Genomic DNA, 18,310 nt, shown 5'->3' on the forward strand with positions numbered 1-18,310 from the left:
ATCATGACCACCAGCAACTTCCTCGAAACTTCACGCGCTAGCTAGCTGCTCCCCCACCACCTGTGTTGATGAAGCATAAATTGAGCTGCTTTAATTCGATCGTCACGGCTGAGGCTAAGGTAGAACGAGAAGGCGACCGAGCGAAGCTAACGCATGGCGGGCGGCGGCGTCGTGAAGGTGTACGGCGCGGCGGCGTCGCCGTACGTGGCGACGGTGCTGGTGTGCCTGGAGGAGGCTGGCGCCGCGTACGAGTTCGTCCCCCTCGACATGGCGGCGCGCGAGCAGAAGACGCCGCACCACCTCGCCCGCAACGTACGCCTCTCGATCGCGCTCCGCCCCTCTCGCAGCAATTCCAATTCGTCCTCTCTAACCCCTGTGCTGATGATCCTGAGTTCATTGTGCGCCGCGTCAGCCGTTCGGCAAGATCCCCGCCATGGAGGATGGAGAACTCACCCTCTTTGGTACGCCAGGCAAGCTTCCGGCATGCCGTCGTCACCGAATGATTCACACAGTTCTAATTTAAGCGACGATAACAATGGGCGAATATGAATTTTGTTCTGCTAGAATCACGCGCGATCGCGCGGTACGTGCTCCGCAAGTACAGCAACGGCGGCGGCGGCGCGGACCTGCTGAGGGAAGGCAACCTTGAGGAGGCCGCCATGGTGGACGCGTGGCTCGAGGCGGAGGCCCACCAGTACCTCCCGGCCGTCTCCCACATCGTCCGGCAGTGCGTCATCCTGCCGATGATCGGCGGCGCCCGCGACCAGCGCGTCGTCGACGAGCACGCCGGCGAGCTGCGGGAGGTGCTGCGTGCGTACGACGCGCGGCTGGGCGAGCGCGCCTACCTGGCGGGGGACTTCGTCAGCCTCGCCGACCTCGCCCACTTCGGCTTCACGCACTACCTCATGCGCACGGAGTACGCGGCGCTGGTGGAGGAGCGCGCCAACGTCAAGGCGTGGTGGGAGCGGCTGTCGGCGAGGCCGGCGGTCAGGAAGGTGGCCGCGCTCATGCCCACTGCCGATCACTGAACCGGAGGCCGGCGCGGCTCCCGCCTCCCGGGCCCACGTTTTTTCAGTGTTGCTCTGATTATTTGGGAGTGAATTACTTTTGTATTATCCTTTGATTTGGAAAACGAATAAAGGGCGAGAGAATAAGAGCTTTTGTGAAATTAGAGTTCAATTTTCACCTCTAAATTTTTGTGAGAGAGATATGTGAGTCATGCATTAATAGTGAAGAGCTCAACTACTATATGAATGGGCTGAGAGAAAGATACAAAGAGTCCTTACAGCCAGCAGATGGTTGTATTATTAAGAGTCTTTGACATGTATGCCATTAAAAACGTTCGTCGCGCTGTATATGCCATTGAAAAGTTGAGTGGGTCGTCTGTACCATCGCGCAAACCTCTTTTGACATGTATGCCATTCCATCCATATTCCGTTAAAACTTAACAGAGTTAGAGCTCTTACAGGTGGAACCCACCAATGCAAACGAACATTATAGCCCTGGGTGTATAGTAAACGTGGGGGGAACCATATCTCGTTTTCTCTCCTGTCCGCCCCTCCCACCCAGCCGCTCGGACGAGCGCCGCCGCCGGCAGTGCGCCGCCGCCCTGCTCCCGATCTGCTGCCAGGGCGCGACGCAGCCAGGGCTTGCTGCTGCCGCCGCCAGGGCGCGGCGCCGCCGCCTGGGTGCGCTGGCGCCGCCGCCGCAAGCAATCCGGACCTCGCAGTCAAGCTCAAGCCAGCATCCACGGCCGCAAGCAATCCTGGACGAGGGAGGGGAGGTGGCGGCGAGCTGCCCGCCACTGCTTCCACGGGCCATGGCCGCTCGCGTCCTCTCCTCTCGTGTGGGGGTGGACAAAACGAACGGAATCCTGCTTCTCTGTTGCTAGTGCTGGACTGGGCGACAGGAGCTACTCTGCCTGTGCTGCTAGGTAGCGATGCAGCCAGCATCCTCTTCAGCAGGCTCTGCAGCTGGCTCCAGAACTTTGGCTTTATGTCCAGATCCACATCGTTGGAGTAGTCTTCATTTGCTTCGACCTCCTGCCGCCCTTCCAACAAGTGATCCAGTGCAGTTTCAAGCATCTGGCCCTATTCGCTTGGCTGCTGCTGCTGGAGTGGTGTGAAAGGAAAACATTGTTCGTTGGTTGGTGCCGGAGGCTGCTGCTGGAGTGGTGTGAGAGGAAAACACTGCTGGCTGGCTGGAGGTTGCTGGAGCAGAACAGGGTAAAGATTAAGACACTTGTGGTTGGATAGGCAGTACTTATGTGATGAACTCAATGATATGTAATGGTCATGCCAATTTTTTAATGGTCATGCCAAATTTTCTGTGCATTATTCTTATTTTTAAATAATATTTTCACATTTTTATGATTTATTTGCCTTTTCTAAAAATTATTTACGATTTTTCATATTTTTAGAAATACTTAATGAATTTTGATACATATTAATAGCACATTTTTAGGATTTATTAGATTTTTCTAAAATTATTTACGTATTTTTCTTATTTTGGAGTAGGGCCGGATCTCTTCAAGAAAAATAGAAGGGCATTATGGTCATTTTGCATCTCCGTTAGCCTCCGTTAAGTTCCCATCTGTCAAAAGTGGCACACATATCGAAAAAAAATTCGCGCGATGGCACAGACGATCCACTCAGTTTTTCAATGGCATACACGGCGCGACGAACTTTTTAAATGGCATATATGTCAAAGACTCTATTATTAACCTTGCTCTTAGCAGTGAAAAGCAGGGGCAGGTGCGGCGTTCGCCCCTAAAAAAACTATTTCACCCGCTTCTACAAACCCTTTATGCAGTAGTGAAACTTAATTTGTGCAATATCTTATTCAGCTCATTGACATTTATGTCATTTCCTTGCCAACAATCTCTCCAGAAAACCGGAGAAAGCGAAACATTGGACATATGTATTACCGAAACATTTTGCACTGTTGCAATGAAATTCATCGTCCCTGGTCGTCAAATCGACACTCCCTTTTACCTTTCAAGAAAAGCTAGCACATCATGATTTTTCGTACCGGCAATTTACAAAAGTGGAAGAACACAAAGGAAATAAGAGGCGACAGAATCCATCGGGATGGTCATGAACATCATCCCCGTTTTGACATACTCGTTAGTTGCTGCAGAGCTTGAACGTTGCATTTCGTGTTCTCCTAGTACAAAACCATCACAGCCATGCAGCAAGCTATGTTGAACCCATTCTCTGCTGGTCGGCTGAACGATTGCTAATACTTAGCAGCCCATGCCAATGCCATCCAGGAACCCGCCGTCGTACGCCCCGTCCACCTCCCTGTCGGCGATCATGTTACCGATTATCAACCCGCCGACCGCGCCACCGAGGAGGCCGAGCCCGAGCCCCGTTCCCATACTGATGGTGGTGCGGGTACGCGCCGCCGTAGGGTGGTGGCCCGTACGGCGGGTACGGCGGGCCGCTGCGGGGAGCCACCGGGTAAGCGGTGATCGCGCTCGCGCCCTTGTGGTGGTGGTGGTGGTTGCGGTGCCGCTTGGACGTGACCGGATCTTGCTGCACGAGCTGGTGGGCGGCTGCGTCCGGCGCCGGCGCGTCGGCGAGCCTGTACGAGATGTGGAGCACGCCGCGCTTGCGGCCGCTGTTGGGGCGGCGCACCTGGTAGCTGAGGTGCCGCTGCTCGCCGTCGCCCCCGGGCGCCGCGACGGTGAGGTCCTGGACGGGCACGAACACCTCACCGACGTCGCGGTCGCCGAAGGCGCGCTCGGCGCGGAGCAGCACGTGCAGCGCGAGGCCGCGCGGGTCGGCGGCAGGCGGGATGGTGAACCGCAGCGGGGCATGCCACATCGGGTTCCGCCCGCCCTCGCGGTCGGCGTACGTCCGGTGCGTCGGCAGTCGGGGGTCGCCGCCGGAGATGGACGCCACGGCGTACACGCGCATCTTGGTGAAGAACGTCACCCGCTTGAGGTCTTTAGCCGAGATCAGCGTCACCTCCAGCACCTGGTACGACATTGCCTCGCCGCCGCAATCGATGTGTCGGTTGTGCTAGAAATTCTGAGGAGCGAGGAGGTGGAGGATCCTTGTAAATGTTACGCCCGCAGTTATTGCCTCGTGTGTTGGAGACTCGAGGAGGGAAAGGTGGAAGATGGCAAGATGGGAAAAATGACGATTTTGGCCTTCCAGCTTCAAGGCCTGCTGGGGGCTTTGGGCGCAATTTTGTGCAATGCCAGGGGCTTTTGTTGGTGTGGCCATTGGACAAGAATAGCTTCACCACATTGGTTCGACGGGTTATTTTTAGGGCCATGCTTTAGTGGCACCCCGTCCATGACGGCCCTTTGACAAAGGGTGAACAAGAAAATATGCAATGTTATTATTGTTGTTAGTCATACAGGGTGTGATTGGTAGGGTGCACTAAGACCTAGCCAGGCTTGCATAGTGCAGGGTGGAGTGATTGGTTTGTTGTGTAGGGACCTTAGCCTGGCTCTAGGAATGCATTTTGCTGTGTACGGCCTGCATTCCCAGAAATGTTCGATGGCTGCGTTTCCAGCGAAGCAGCCTGCATAGAGCTCGCGGGGGCCAAGTTTTGTGGGCCCGCGCTGGGCCGCCGTGGCTACGCCTGGCCCTGGTTATCTGCGGAGGTGAGTTAGGGTTACCGCTCTACTGTTCCCATTTGCGCTCACGGGCGTCGTCCTCCTCGCTCTCGTGCCGCCAGCACTCATCGCCTCCTCCTCCTCTGCCCGTTCTTGGATTTCCGCCGCCGTCAATAGGAGCGTTCGGCCGCAGGCTGTATTCGGCGTGTGGAGGAAAGGTGAAAGATCCAAGACTCTGTCTTCTCCCCTTCCTGTATCCGGCCCGATATGGTTCTATGCCATGCCTTCTTGCTTTTTGTTGTGGTTGTGTCGATTTCCTTGAGACTTTTTCATGTGCGTATACCGCGTGCAGTAGATTTGCTTGGTAATGTTTGGATCTGTCTCTGACTGTCATTCGTGATGTAGATCTGGTTGGTAATGCCAAGTTTGTTGAATCTGCTTGTAAATCTGATGAAAGATTTGTTTTTCTAGACATGGACGATGTGGATGAGATCCTTGAAAGGCACAGGGAGCTGATTATTAGGGGTGCAGCAGTGGTAGGGGTTGTGAGTGCCTGGTTGTTGGTTAGGTCTAGATGTCTTGCGAATGCTAGGCCCTCTATGACTTATAGTCCAATGTCTGCTAGGGATGAACAAAGGCAGAGAAATCTGACTTTCATATTCAATATTGACGACACTAATTGTGTGGACACTCTTAGGATGAGAGAGCCCCTTTTTTCCAGCTGTGTGACCTATTTAGAGCTAGAGGTTTGCTGAAAGATAGCATTCACTGCAACATTGAAGAACAGCTAGCAATGTTCCTTCATGTTGTAGGCCACAATCAAAGGTTTAGGTGCATTCGGGTTCCATTCCTTAGATCAGTTGAAACACTCAGTAGGTATTTCCAAGAGGTCCTATATGCAGTGGGAGAGCTTAGAGCAGAGTTGATCGTGTCAGCATCTACTTCAGTCCCTACTAGAATTCAAAACAGCAGGAGGTGGAACCCCTTCTTCAAGGTTGGTCCTTATAATTTTAGCAAGATTAGCAAGCTCTGGAAAGCATGAATCCATAGTGATTATATGGTGGTACTAATTGTAGGATTGCATTGGAGCCATTGATGGAACTCATGTCCTTGCTAGAGTTCCAGAAAAATTAAAAGCTGCATTTCTAGGAAGGAAGCATACCACCACCCAGAATGTCCTTGCTGCAGTGGACTTTGATCTAAGGTTTACTTATGTCTTAGCTGGGTGGGAAGGATCAGCTCATGATTCTCTAATCCTATCTGATGCACTTCAAAGGTCAGATGGTCTGAAAGTTCCACAAGGTAACCACCAAACTAGTAATTGCATTAAAGTAGGGCCTCTGTAAATGATGTCTGATCCCAATTCTTACCTTGGTAGGCAAATTCTTCTTGGTTGATGCTGGGTATGCAGTTAGACCTGGGTTCTTGCCTCCACACAGAGGAACAAGGTACCACTTAAGGGAGTATGGAACCAGGATGCCCCAAAATGCAAGAGAGCTGTTTAATTTAAGACATTCTTCACTAAGGGTTACTGTAGAGAGGGCTTTTGGGGCATTGAAAAACAGGTTTAAGATCCTTGATAACAAGCCCTTCCATCCCTACAGGACCCAAGTGAAGTTGGTGTTGGCCTATTGTATCCTCCACAACTGGATACTCAGACATGGCCAAGATGAACATGTTCCACTGGAGGAGGACTGGACTCCCAATAACTCAGATGAGAACATACCCAATGATGTGCTGATGGACAATGCCACTTGCAGCTAAAAGGGATACCTGGGCTGAGCAGATGTGGCAGTCTAGGGGAGGCATGAGGAGCTAGGTCTTAGGCTGAGTTGTATTTTTAGATTAGAACTACTTGTGTTTGAACTAAGTAACTTTGATGGTTGTTGTCGTGCTATAATTTGATTTATGTTGTTGTCTTGTACTTTGATACATTTGGGAGCTTTCATGTTTAATTTGATGACCTTGTCAGACTTTGCAGCATTACTTTCTTATGTATAACATAATTAGTATTACATATTGGTTTGTTGTATGTCAATTAAGTAGGCAATGGATGCTGGTCCTGTTGTGGGTGGGGATGGTGTTCAGGAGGCAGGGCAAGGGAATCCTGTGCAGGGCAATGGTGCAGCAGGGAGGCTTAACTGGACAGCTGCCATGTCTGGGTTCATCCTTCGTCGTTTCACTGAGCTTGTGGGGGAAGGGGTCAAGACTGACAATGCACCTTAACAAGGTTGCTAGGGATCTGTCAGAGTTCATTGCTCAGGAAATCACAGGCAGTCAGGTGTACAACCACCTCAGGAAGTGGCATGCAAGGTGGGTGAAGATATGCCGTTTGAAGGAGCTCAGTGGCGCGTTGTGGGTGGAAGATCTATGCATGATCTCCTTATCTGCTGAACACTACACTGGACATGTTAAGGTACATATCTGTTTGTTCTCTCAAAAAGCTTCTTTGTAGGATGCTGAATTCCATATTTTTGTGGCTGAACGTTGTCCAGTTGACTCTGTAATTATAGGATCACCCCAAGGATGCTGAATTCCTGAAAGTGCACCTTGTCAATTATGCCCAGATGCAGGCAATCTTTGCCAGTGGAGTAGCAACGGGCAGGTTTGCAATGGGGTCCAATGAACCTCTGGGTGAGCCACCTTCTCAAGATGCAATCGATCTGGATACTGAAGGAGATGGTCCAGCTGCTCCAAGTGTTGCCACTGACAACAAGAACAGGGCTGATGCATCTGGTTCAGGCAAAAGAAAGAGGGCATCATTTGAGGATCAGGGGGGGAGCATGGCTGCTCTTACAGAGGCTGTCAAGGGCTTTGCTGGTGCTGTCAAGGATACCATCCATGCTGAGGGGGCACTCGAAATTGTGAGGGCAGTCATGGGATGTAGCAACTTCACAAAGGCCCAGCTGATGTTCTATCTTGATCACCTGATGGAGCACAAGAGGTCTGCTCTTGGTTTCCTGGACATGGATGATGAGGAGAAGGATCTGTGGCTCACCAACCATCTCACGAAGAATGATCTGCTGTACTGACAAGTGTCGCTACTGATGACATATTTTGGGGGTGACATCTGACCAACTAACAATTTTTGGGCGAGTAGGCACAACCATGTAGCTTGACAGGAACCTTCTAACTGCAATGTTACATGTGCATTGGTTTCATAACCAATGGTTGTTTTGTAAAGCTAGGCAAATTAGAATGAGGTGAAGTTGTTCCTTCAGAGTGCACATTAGGTTTGATAACCTAGAGCTCTGAGTGTTATTTATCTGCTGGTGTAGTAGAAAACCTTGAACTACTTGAGTGCAGGTAAATGCAGCTGGTATTAGGGTGATTGATCTGATGTGTGTGATGCTTCTTTTGTGTTAGCTTGAATGATGCTCGTCTGTGCCATGCATATGATGTTCTGTCTGTGGATATCACTGATGGTTCCCTGTGCTGTGTTGTAGAAATGAAGTACTATGTTGTGTTCAAGGGGAGACGACCAGGTGTGTATGACGACTGGCCCAGTGCACTAATGAATATGTTTGCAAATGATGCAACCATCAAAACAATGCAAACAATGCAATTCATGAATGTGTGATGCCTCAGTTGAATGTGTTAGCAAACAATGCAATTGACAGGAACCAAAGCAATCTGACAATGATTTAGATAAAGGATTACTGATCACTAACATTCAAATTACCAACAAACAAGTTCAAGCACACCTAGTGCAATACTGATGTCACATATTACAATAGGTCTTCAACACATTACTTAAGAACAACCCAAGCACAAGGTTTGTTCAAGCATGACAGGTCAACGAAATGGGCACATGCAACCCACAATCATAGCTAGACAACATCAACCCATCACCAAACTAAAGAGGTGCAGACCTCTAGCTAGCTACTTCTTGAGCACAATGCCAAAGAGAATGGCAACCATCAGACCAATCATGCAAACGATCACAGCAAACACCATCTTCTTGTCTTGAACATCACGGGCAATCCTGTCCTGCAGCGTGCTGCAAGAGGCATGAGCAAACCTGGACCTCAATGCCGCCTGCTTCTGAAATGCCTCCTTCTGACTCACAAGAACAACCCTTTCCTTGGCCAAGTCTTCCTTCTCAGTAATCAAAGCTTCTTTTTCTTCATACATCTCATTCATGAGCTGAATTGCCCCAAGCAAGTCGGCTTGGGCATCATTTGCCCTCTTCTTGAATTTGGCATTAACATCCCAGAGAGTGCAAGCAACTTCTTGGAACTTTGTAGGCCATTCTTCATCGATCCACTTGACGAAAACGCATATCCTCGACCTCCCCTGCGAAATTAATTCGGGGCATCATTACTTAACAATTCAGTCCAATAAGAATACCAAATGAAACATCAAAAGAGAGCTACAATGTAAAAACATTTGCATACCACCATAGGGCATCCAAGATAACGACGCCCAGTGTGGCGGCCGTCCCAGCAGAGCATACGCCAAGGGGGTTTCCCATGGCGGCACCTATACTGTGTTCCACTATCAATACCACCCCAATCTGAAACCTTCATGCCTTCAGGGATCTCGCTAACAGAGCTGACCTGCATTGAATTTCCAAACCAGAAAATGGCAACAAATTTTAGATTATTCGTGACCAAATTAACCGCACACTAGGCTACAATGTACAACTACCGAACCCTAACCCAAATGAACACTACAAACAGAACAATTACGAAACCCTAACCCTAATGAACACTACAAACAGAACAACTAACGAACCCTAACCCTAATGACCACTACAAACACAGAGGAGTCGCTAATCAACCCTAATGAATGATATGATGCAGTGTAGGTGTTCAGAGATCTCAAACCGATGTTAATGGAGAGGAGTCGCTGTTGTTGTCGTCGGAATCGCCCCCCTCCTTGCCCTGCTCCGCCTCCTCCTCGTCGGAATCCGCATCCTCCTCTTCCTGGTCACCCTCCACCTCGTCTGAATCGGCCTCCCCCTCGCCCTGCTGACCCTCCTCCTTGCCATCCTCATCCTCAGATCCAACTGAAAGGGGGGACCTGGATCTGTTGGAGGCCACCGGAGAACCTAGTGCCTCGGTTCTTCAGAGCCACCTGTAAGGATCGATGGACCAAGAGGGGGGTGAATTGGGTCTTTTTCAAATTTCTAAAACAAAACAAAGCAACCTTAACCTATGCAATGCTAGTAAGGCTCAATTCACCAACCGGCTAACTAAGCAACCTACACAAGCTATAAAGGAAACAACAAGATATAAAGCTAAGCAAGGTAGAACTAAGTTATGATCTCTAGGGTCAAGCACATGAATAAATTGCATGAAAGTAAGTGCTTGAATGTAAAGAGTTGGCAAGAGACGACCGGATTTTTTTTCCCGTGGTGTCGATGTGTTGGCACACACCCTTAATCCACGTTGTGACACTCACTAAGAGTCTTGTAACCTCCCATATCACCAAGACAAGGGTGCTCACTAAGAGTCTCCGTTCACCATCCCGGCGTGGTGGAGCTCAAGCCACGTACAATCTTCTTCGGGCTCCCACAATCAACTTGGCAAGCTCCGCAAGAAGCACCTCAATCACTAAGATCGCCTAGGTGATGCCAATCACCAAGAGTAATAAGCTAGGGCCTTCACTTGAGCAAGAACCGATCACCAAGAACGGATGCACACAAGCTTCTCTCTACTCAGGTCCTTAGCCTTGCTTCTTGGATGATTGAATGATCAAATGAGTGGAATGTGAAGCTCAAGGTGGCTCTCAACAAGAGAATGAGTGTATGAGTGTTGCCTGGTGTCAAGCGACTTCAAAATGACCCATTGGAGGGGTATATATAGGCAGCTCACGTGGATAGAGCCGTTGGAGAAAATCTGCCAGAAAAAGTACTCAACGCTGGTTAATCCGACGGCCCTCCAAAAGTCATCGTCGGTTCAACCGATGAATGTAAACTGCCCATTTGAAAAACTAGCCGTTACTGCTCTGGCAATTTAACCGACGTATCATCGGTTTAACCGGTGAGTGTAGTTGTCCACTGATCAACTGAAAAACCAACTCTCTGGACAACTGCACCGACGCTAACTCAAATCTTTCGTCGGTTTAACCGATGAGTGTAAGCCTGAAAACCCCTGAAAAACCGACTCTCTGGACAACTGAACCGACGTTAATTTTAAACATCGTCGATTAATCCGGTGAACACTGTGTCCAGACTTCAGCAACTGCGTTTAACCGACGTATAGAAAATTGATGTCGTCGGTTAAACCGGTGATAAGACTTTTTCTTGATTTTGCTTTTTCTAATCTATGTCTTGAATGAAATCCAAATATTCTTGAGATATGAGCTGAATAGCACTTGTTTGAGCTTCCAAGAACCTGAGTGACCAATGTGTGCATCCATTGTTTTTGATTGACCATGTCCATGCTCAAATTACTTGGCCTTAACCCCTCTTAATAGTGCGACCTCTACAAAACTATAAAACATATACTAACCTAAGTGTCCTTCTCAACCTTGTGACACTTAGGACTTAGAAAGATCCGTAGTCTTGTTATATACTTGAGTTGAATACCGAGATCGCCTTTTTGAAAATAATGAAATTTAGGGGGGCTCTTTAACATATGATCCAATGAGCGATAAGATTTCATTAAGCTGCACAAACTCATTAGTCACAATAAAGTTTGTCATTAATCACCGAAACATACCTTGAGGGCCTAGATGCTTTCACCGCCGCCTCCACCGCCTGGCGCTTCCTCTCGTGGTAGTCCAGGCACCCACCACACGGCCGACCCGATTGGCTCATGAACGGAGAGTAGTCGATGAGGATGGGCTGCAGCGAGGATGCCTCCACACCGTCGGAGCGCGGACATCCTTGCGTTGCGGTCCCCTTGGCCGCACCACTTCGGGAGCAATGGCCTCCCCCCGGCCATGGTGCGCCGGCGGCGAACTCGGTGAGGAGAGGGGAGGAGAGTTGGAGACGGAACGCGAAAGGGTAGGGGATGGGGAGGGGTGACAATGACCGCGGGGGACTCGAAGGGACGACAAGCTGCTTTTATGAGGCGGAAGGGTAAGCATACCACCTTCCAGTGCAAGGTGCTCACAACAGCCTCTTTACAAGCAACCAATCACTCCAAAATGCATTACATAGTGCAAGCCAACTTCATATGCAATCAACCAAACACAATATAGCTGGAGCAAAAAAACCCAATGCAGTCAACCAAACACGAGCCCAAAGGCTACAAATAGCCTGGCTTGGGCTGACCAGGCACAACTTCTAGCCAGGCTAGGAATAGTCCAGGTAACCAATCACACCCACACTGACCATCACTGACTATTTGATTGGAACTCCCCCCCCCCCATGTCGCCTCCCTTAGGACGAGTTGCAGGCGACCACCCGTATCACTAGCCAAACCCTAGACTACTGAATTAACGAGTAGAAAATGAATAAAAAATATATAATTATAAGAAAATCAAAATTGACGAAAGTGGCATAATGGTAAGGAAATCAAGATGTCAATATTTTGAGTGGTAAATTTGTGAAGACAATACTGATAATGGTAATTTTCCGAAATGAGATGATGAAACTTCAAATTTCTAGATCCTTCATGCTCATAACTCATAAGGTTTGCCGCACATCAAGCCCGCCATGCTGACTACTCGTCTTCCTTCAATCCTAGATTACAGCCAATAAGGATAGCCATCATGGCAGGAGAAGCCCCTGCAGACGATGCAGTAGCAGCAGCCGCCGGCGGTAGGAGGAGGGCACCATGAGATTGTCTCTCTCAATGGAGACATTGGAATACAAGTCCAGCTGACTTGATCTTCCTACAACATCAAGCTCACACCAGTCTCGACAATTAGCTCACACATGGCAGAATTAATCTGGACTCGGCAATATCGTCAAAGCATCATATATATTTTAGTGCTCAGCACAGCCTCTGATTCAGGTGAGTTCTCTCTGCAATGCTTAAATATTCTCAACATGTAAGGTTGCAAAATGTTGTTCCTCGTTGAACCCGAAGATCCCACTTCTCTGTACTAGCAACAGAGAGCCTTCTATTAATGTGTGCATATGCTAGTAGATCAAGTTGCAAGGCAAATAAAAGGATACACAAAGTAGGCGTTGATTTTCACATGATAAAAATAAAAGACAACATCACGATAATGATTATAAAGTGTTGTGAGTGACGAATCTGATTCTTTCCACGACCCTTGCCGAGCTGGGCTGCCCATATAACCCTGCGGAAGTCACCTCCTCCAAACAGAGTTGTAACTCGGCATAGTTCAGAGCATAATTGTCTTCAAAACCTTCAGGAAACCGTGTTTTTGTGAGCAAGTAGTATGTTGCATAGTTCAAAGGCAGTGGGCGGATCCAGCGGGGGGCTGGAGCCCCCCTATCCTCCAGCGCGCAAGGGAGCCCCCCCCCCCCCCCCCCCCCCCAGGTTTTGGACGCCATGGATTGAAGAAAGGGGGGTTGGAAGTTGTTTCTGGAGGTTGAAGACGAGTCCTCCCGCGTCGTCCGCGACTTGGGCCGCGGCTGGAGATGTTGGCCCAGGCGCCCAGCAGCAATCAAAAGCCCAAGTATCTACCGGCCCAAGACCAATTTGTAGTTTTCTCAATTTTCGTTGGGCCAACGGCCAATGGCCTTACTCGGTTACTCCTCCTGTCCTCCTCCACGACCACGCCATGCGGCCGACGGCTGGCACCTGGGGGCGACGCTGCGACGGCAGACGGGACCGAGCATGGCGGCCGGCGGGACTGCGGGAGCGGGCGCAGCCGATCGGGGCGCACGGCCGGGAGCGTGCTGCGGGCGCGGCGGGCGTCCGACAGCGGCGCGTGCGCGATGGGTGACGGTTGGCAGGCGGCGCCGCGGCTGGTGGTTGTGCGGCTACGCGGCGGCCGGCGGATGCTTGGGCAGGCAGGCAGCTGCCTGCTGGGCCGCTGGGCGGCGAGCCGGCGACCAACGGAGCAAGGCACAAGGAAGGCAGGCAGGCAGCTGCCTGCTGGGCCGCTGGGCGGCGAGCTGGCGAGCAACGGAGCAAGGCACAAGGAAGGCAGGTAGGCAGCAACAGCAAGGACCAAGGAGCATTGGAGCAATCCGTCAGAGGTTTGGATTCTGTACCACCGAGCACCTTTGTAGAAGTAAATTGCAATTTATTTTACTCAATTACTTAGCTTGCTTTTTTGCTTTTGTTTGCGGCTACTCAATTGCACCTTTTTTTACTATCCATAGATTAGTAGTGCAAATTGTGTGATGTCGAAAAAAACATTATTAGGTTATTTTTAAAGCAGCATTAGTACTCCTATGTCTATCATAAAGACAGATTTGCGTAGCAAAATGGGAGATGATTGGATGAACCCATGATGATATGCTACACCGAGAAAGAGATATTTAGAAGCATTAGCAATGACAAAATCATAAAATAGTTTGAAGAGATGAAAAATCGCCATATGCTAGTGCCTCGGGTATGCTCTATTTGTATCAACATTTGAAATTATTAAATTCTTAATATGTCAATTCTCAGTAGTCACTATTTCATTCTGTTTGCTATATAGACTGGTCCTCCTGAAGATCCTCATTAGTCATGAAGAATAATGGACATTGCGCGTTAAGCGTTATCTATTGTTTTGATATGGAAAATTGATCAATATGTCTTTTCTTACTTTCTATCAACGTGTTTTACTTTATTTCTCTATGTTTTCATATGAAACCGTTTGAAACTACTATGGTGGTCTACTATGCAACACTGTATTTATATCGGCCTGTGGCCAGTGTTAGTTCAGCCGCCACCCCCCCCCCCCCCCCCACCCCCTTGTTCTAATTCCTGGATCCGCCCCTGTTCAAAGGGCAAAGACCACACTACCGGCAATCTTTAACCTTAGGCAGACAAATTTGCATCGAGTGAGCAGGATGTGAGTTCACTCCTTACTTGTTGTAGAGGAAATGACGATGGCTTTGTTGTCGACAAGAATAGGTAGACTAGCGGCTCGTGACCATCGTTGATGACGATGTGGGCATTAAGCGCCTCCCTCCCATTCTTGCGCCACGAGAAATGTCACCATCCTCACTATGGTTTCTTCGGATTGTAGGCATTGTACGTGACAACAATGACAAACAAAGGATACTTGTTTCAGAAAAAAAAAGACAGACAAAGGATACACCATTTTGTCATTCTAAGCGTACTGTTCAGATTTAACTATGTGTGTTGGTACTGTTTAGAGATGAGCACATAGGTGAAACTCATGGAAAGACGGGTTAGGAGCCTAACTAGAGACATGCCAACCACCTGAACCGATTGCGTGAACCGACATCCTTATTGTCAGCATTCGATATGGAAGGGTCACATGTAAATCATATACCAGCCGACGTTTCCCATGCCTCCGACTGTTCATCGCCCCTCCCCCCGGGTTTTTACATTTTTACCATTATAACGAATGACACTCATCAGATTATCATCTTTAGATTGGCACATACAACTATACCAGTAGAGAGAAGTTTAACTTACAATTTTACCACTTTTGCGCATGTCGCAAGCCACGCAGGCATGACACGCTGGCACCCAGTCAGCTCGCTGGTGCAAAATGTCCTTCCTACCCCTAACCTCCTCTCTCTCTCACTCCCTCTCCAACAGCTGGGTCACGCAGATCGTCTCACTGACAGGTGGACCCCACTCGTCAGATTCATCCCCCACCACTGGAAGGAGTCGATGGCCGTGAACCATTTCACCAGTATCCAGGCCGCTTCCATGCCGCTCCACGGTGCCGCCTCCCAAACTCCCCCTCGGCCCCGCGCACGCCAATAACTAGCTCGTGCCTTGCGTGCCAGCCATGGGCAACACAGCGGCGCGTCAAGCTCGCCGACCACGACACCGACCACGACACCATGGTGGCCACCGAGCACGACACCATGGTGGCCGCCCTTGTGACACGCGCGTTGCTGCCGTCCGCCCTCCCCTTCTTCCCAATCGCCTTGGTCGCCGCCGCTCGCCATGGCCCCGCGCGGACGCGCGCACGCCACCGCTCGCCGCCGTACGCCGCGGACACGCGCACGCCGCCGCGGACGCACGCCACGAGGCCTTGCAGGGGCCCTGCGCGCGCGCCGTCCTCTGCCGGTGCGAGGAGGGCCGCCGTGGAGGGGCGGTTCCTCCGCGTGAGGTCGCCGTGCGCAGGCCGCCGCGGCCGCACGCTCGCCCCGCGGCCTGGCCGCCGCGCGCCGCCATGGCCTGGCCGCCGCGCGCCGCCATGGCCGCCGTCACCAGCCGCCGCCATAGCCACGAGAGAGGGGCACCAGAGAGGGAGGAACGAGGGAGTACAAGCACGCCGAACCACCGCCGCCGCCGCCGCCGCGCGCGTGGGCCGCCCCGAGCCGCTGCGGGCGTCGTGCGGGCCGTCCGCCGCGCCGCTCCTCGCACTGCCCGGCCGGCCTCCGCTCCGCCTCGCGAGTCGCTCTGCCGCAGTCGAGCGCCGCCGTGGCCCCTCCGCCGCCGGGAGGGAAAAGGTGCCATCGAGGATGGCCGGAGGGGCGCGCCGGCGAGGAAGGTCTGAGGAGGGCCGGAGGGGCGCGCCGCGGGCCGAGGAGGCGAGGCCGGCGGAGCGGCCGCAGGTCGGGGAGGACGCGACAACATGGTGGCCGCCGAGCGAGCTGTAGGACCAGATGTCAGAGAGGGAGAGAGAGGAGCAGGTCAGGGATATGAAGGACATTTGACACCAGCGAGCTGACTGGGTGCCAGCGTGTCATGCCTGCGTGGCTTGCCACATGTGCAAAAGTGGTAAAATTGTAAATTAAACTTATCTCTATTAGTATAGTTGTAGGTGCCAATTTAAAGATGATAATCTGATGAGTGTCATTCGTTATAATCGTAAAAATGTAAAAGCCCCCGCCCCCACCCCCCACACACACCCACGGGCGATCCAAGAACCCCCTTTTCGCTTCGTCAAATCCGATTCCCTGAAACCCGAAAACTCCAGCAAGTCAATCCAGAAACCTGTAGATCTAAACCCAGCCAAATCCCTTTTCAAGATCATGCCTGTATCCGAGACAGAGTTGGTTCCGTAACCACAAGAACAGAGTCCCTGGTGTCCCGCTTACAGATCTTGACGAAACATTTAAGCTGCTTAAAGAGAAATTTGTCAAGCATACTTGATGAGGTCTACAGAGCACCCCACGATCCGGGACCCTCTATCAAGCCATTGCTCCTCACTAATGTTGGGATTAAGACAGCTCATGAAGGGAGGAAGGAACCCATGCCTAGGATGCCGCCAGAGAAGGAATTGCTGCCATTTACATGTTGTAATTCGAGAAATCAAGTGGCCAGTTACAGGATGCAAGAAGAGTCCATAAAAGGGAGTGAATTTGGTCTGCAAACTCCATTGTCGATAGTGCAGCAAATAGGATCCCACCTCATCCTGCAGGCAAGGTGCTCGACAATTTGCCTTATGGCTGACCAGGGAACCTCCTCGGTGGCAGAGGCCACCCAAGCTGGAGGGGAAGGAAGGAACCATGCAGGCGATCCCCTGAGGTGCGCTGGGAAGGAGGTAGCGAAGTCCAGGCCGGAGGAGGAGGAGAAGCAAGTTCTAGTCGTCAACAAGATGGGAGCACGTAAGGCTCGTCGACCACAGTTCTTGGCTGTCGGTCTGTTCCTGTCTACTCTTCTCGTGACCTCCCAGCAGCTGATCGACCACATGAAAAAGGTATGGAAACTTCGTGGGCAGTTGGAAGCAAGTGCGCTGGAATCGGAGGAGGGCAGGGAGTTCGTCCTAGCCTTCTCGGAGGAAGGAGACTGGAAGCACTCCATCTTCGCAGGCCCGTGGCAATACAAGATGGATGCTTTTCTGGTGGAAAGTTTTGCTGAAGGAGATGACCCATCTTCTGTTCCTTTCACACATGTACCTATGTGGACACAGTTTAGGAAGATCCCCTTCTACCTGCTTTCCAAGAAGCTTGCTTTTGATTTAGGAGAATGTATAGGCTCAACAATGATAGTGGACAGTAATGCTAGGGGAAGCATCAGTGACAAGTTTGTTAGGACCAGGGTTAAGCTACCTTTGTATAGGCCCTTGCGCAAGGAATTGTCGCTGGTTGATGAGATCACAGGGGAAGAGGTAGTGGTGCAGATCAGGTATGAGAGGCTGCCTAAGTTCTGCCTTTTTTGTGGCTTCATAGGGCACAAGGAGGCAAGATGCGATATGCCAATGACAGAGCGTAGAATCATGTTTGACCTGAAGCTCAGGGTGCTTCCGGTATATTTTGAATTCCCCCACACTTGGTTCCTGCCTGATGCAATGGGTCAAGACTCGGTCCAATTGCCACCTTCCCGCCCTTGGCGTGCACCGACCCCGGCAAACCAGGAACAAAAGCAAGATGGATCAGGAAAAGGTAATGTTGAGCAGGTGGTGGCGGAAGTGGAAAAGCTATCAGTTGGTGACAGCCATATATGCAAGCCCCCAAGACAAAGCCTTCAAATGACAATCCGGCTGATCAAAAGGAAAAAACAGAAGATGACAAACAAACAACTACGGAATCGACCAATAAAAAGAAGGTGAAGAGTTGGAAAAGAAAGGTGCGAGAGGAACAAGGTAATCATAGTAGTAATACACATATTCATGTAAACAAAAATATATCAGTGGCTCAGGGTGCTGGTTTTGTGCATTCTCGGGATGAAAGCAATGGTGAGGAGGACGAGATGGAACCAGTGGCAAAAAAGTCCATCCAGCAGACTACGACACTAGCTGAAGGCAACAGGGAAGAGGGTCCGCAACCCACAACACAAATTACAT

At 50.7% G+C, this 18,310-nt stretch overlaps 3 protein-coding genes across 3 annotated transcripts; 2 read left to right on the top strand and 1 right to left on the bottom strand.

Moving 5' to 3' along the window:
- Positions 1–1,168, top strand: LOC120667203 (probable glutathione S-transferase GSTF1). The gene is made up of 3 exons (XM_039947266.1): positions 1–312; positions 413–461; positions 565–1,168. The coding sequence occupies exons 1-3, from the start codon at positions 154–156 to the stop codon at positions 1,026–1,028; spliced, it is 672 nt and encodes a 223-aa protein (XP_039803200.1). The 5' UTR covers positions 1–153; the 3' UTR covers positions 1,029–1,168.
- Positions 1,169–3,244: 2,076 nt separating this feature from the next.
- On the bottom strand, positions 3,245–3,992 carry LOC120667525 (protein SRC2-like). Its single transcript, XM_039947585.1, has 2 exons — positions 3,382–3,992; positions 3,245–3,302 (listed from the first exon to the last, which is right to left on the bottom strand). The coding sequence occupies exons 1-2, from the start codon at positions 3,990–3,992 to the stop codon at positions 3,245–3,247; spliced, it is 669 nt and encodes a 222-aa protein (XP_039803519.1).
- Positions 3,993–16,969: 12,977 nt separating this feature from the next.
- On the top strand, positions 16,970–17,739 carry LOC120667526. The gene is made up of 2 exons (XM_039947586.1): positions 16,970–17,652; positions 17,697–17,739. The coding sequence occupies exons 1-2, from the start codon at positions 16,970–16,972 to the stop codon at positions 17,737–17,739; spliced, it is 726 nt and encodes a 241-aa protein (XP_039803520.1).
- The last annotated feature ends 571 nt before the right edge of the window (positions 17,740–18,310 follow it).

The sequence above is a fragment of the Panicum virgatum genome, chromosome 3N (assembly GCF_016808335.1).
Source record: "Panicum virgatum strain AP13 chromosome 3N, P.virgatum_v5, whole genome shotgun sequence".
In the NCBI taxonomy this organism is placed as follows: Eukaryota; Viridiplantae; Streptophyta; class Magnoliopsida; order Poales; family Poaceae; genus Panicum; species Panicum virgatum.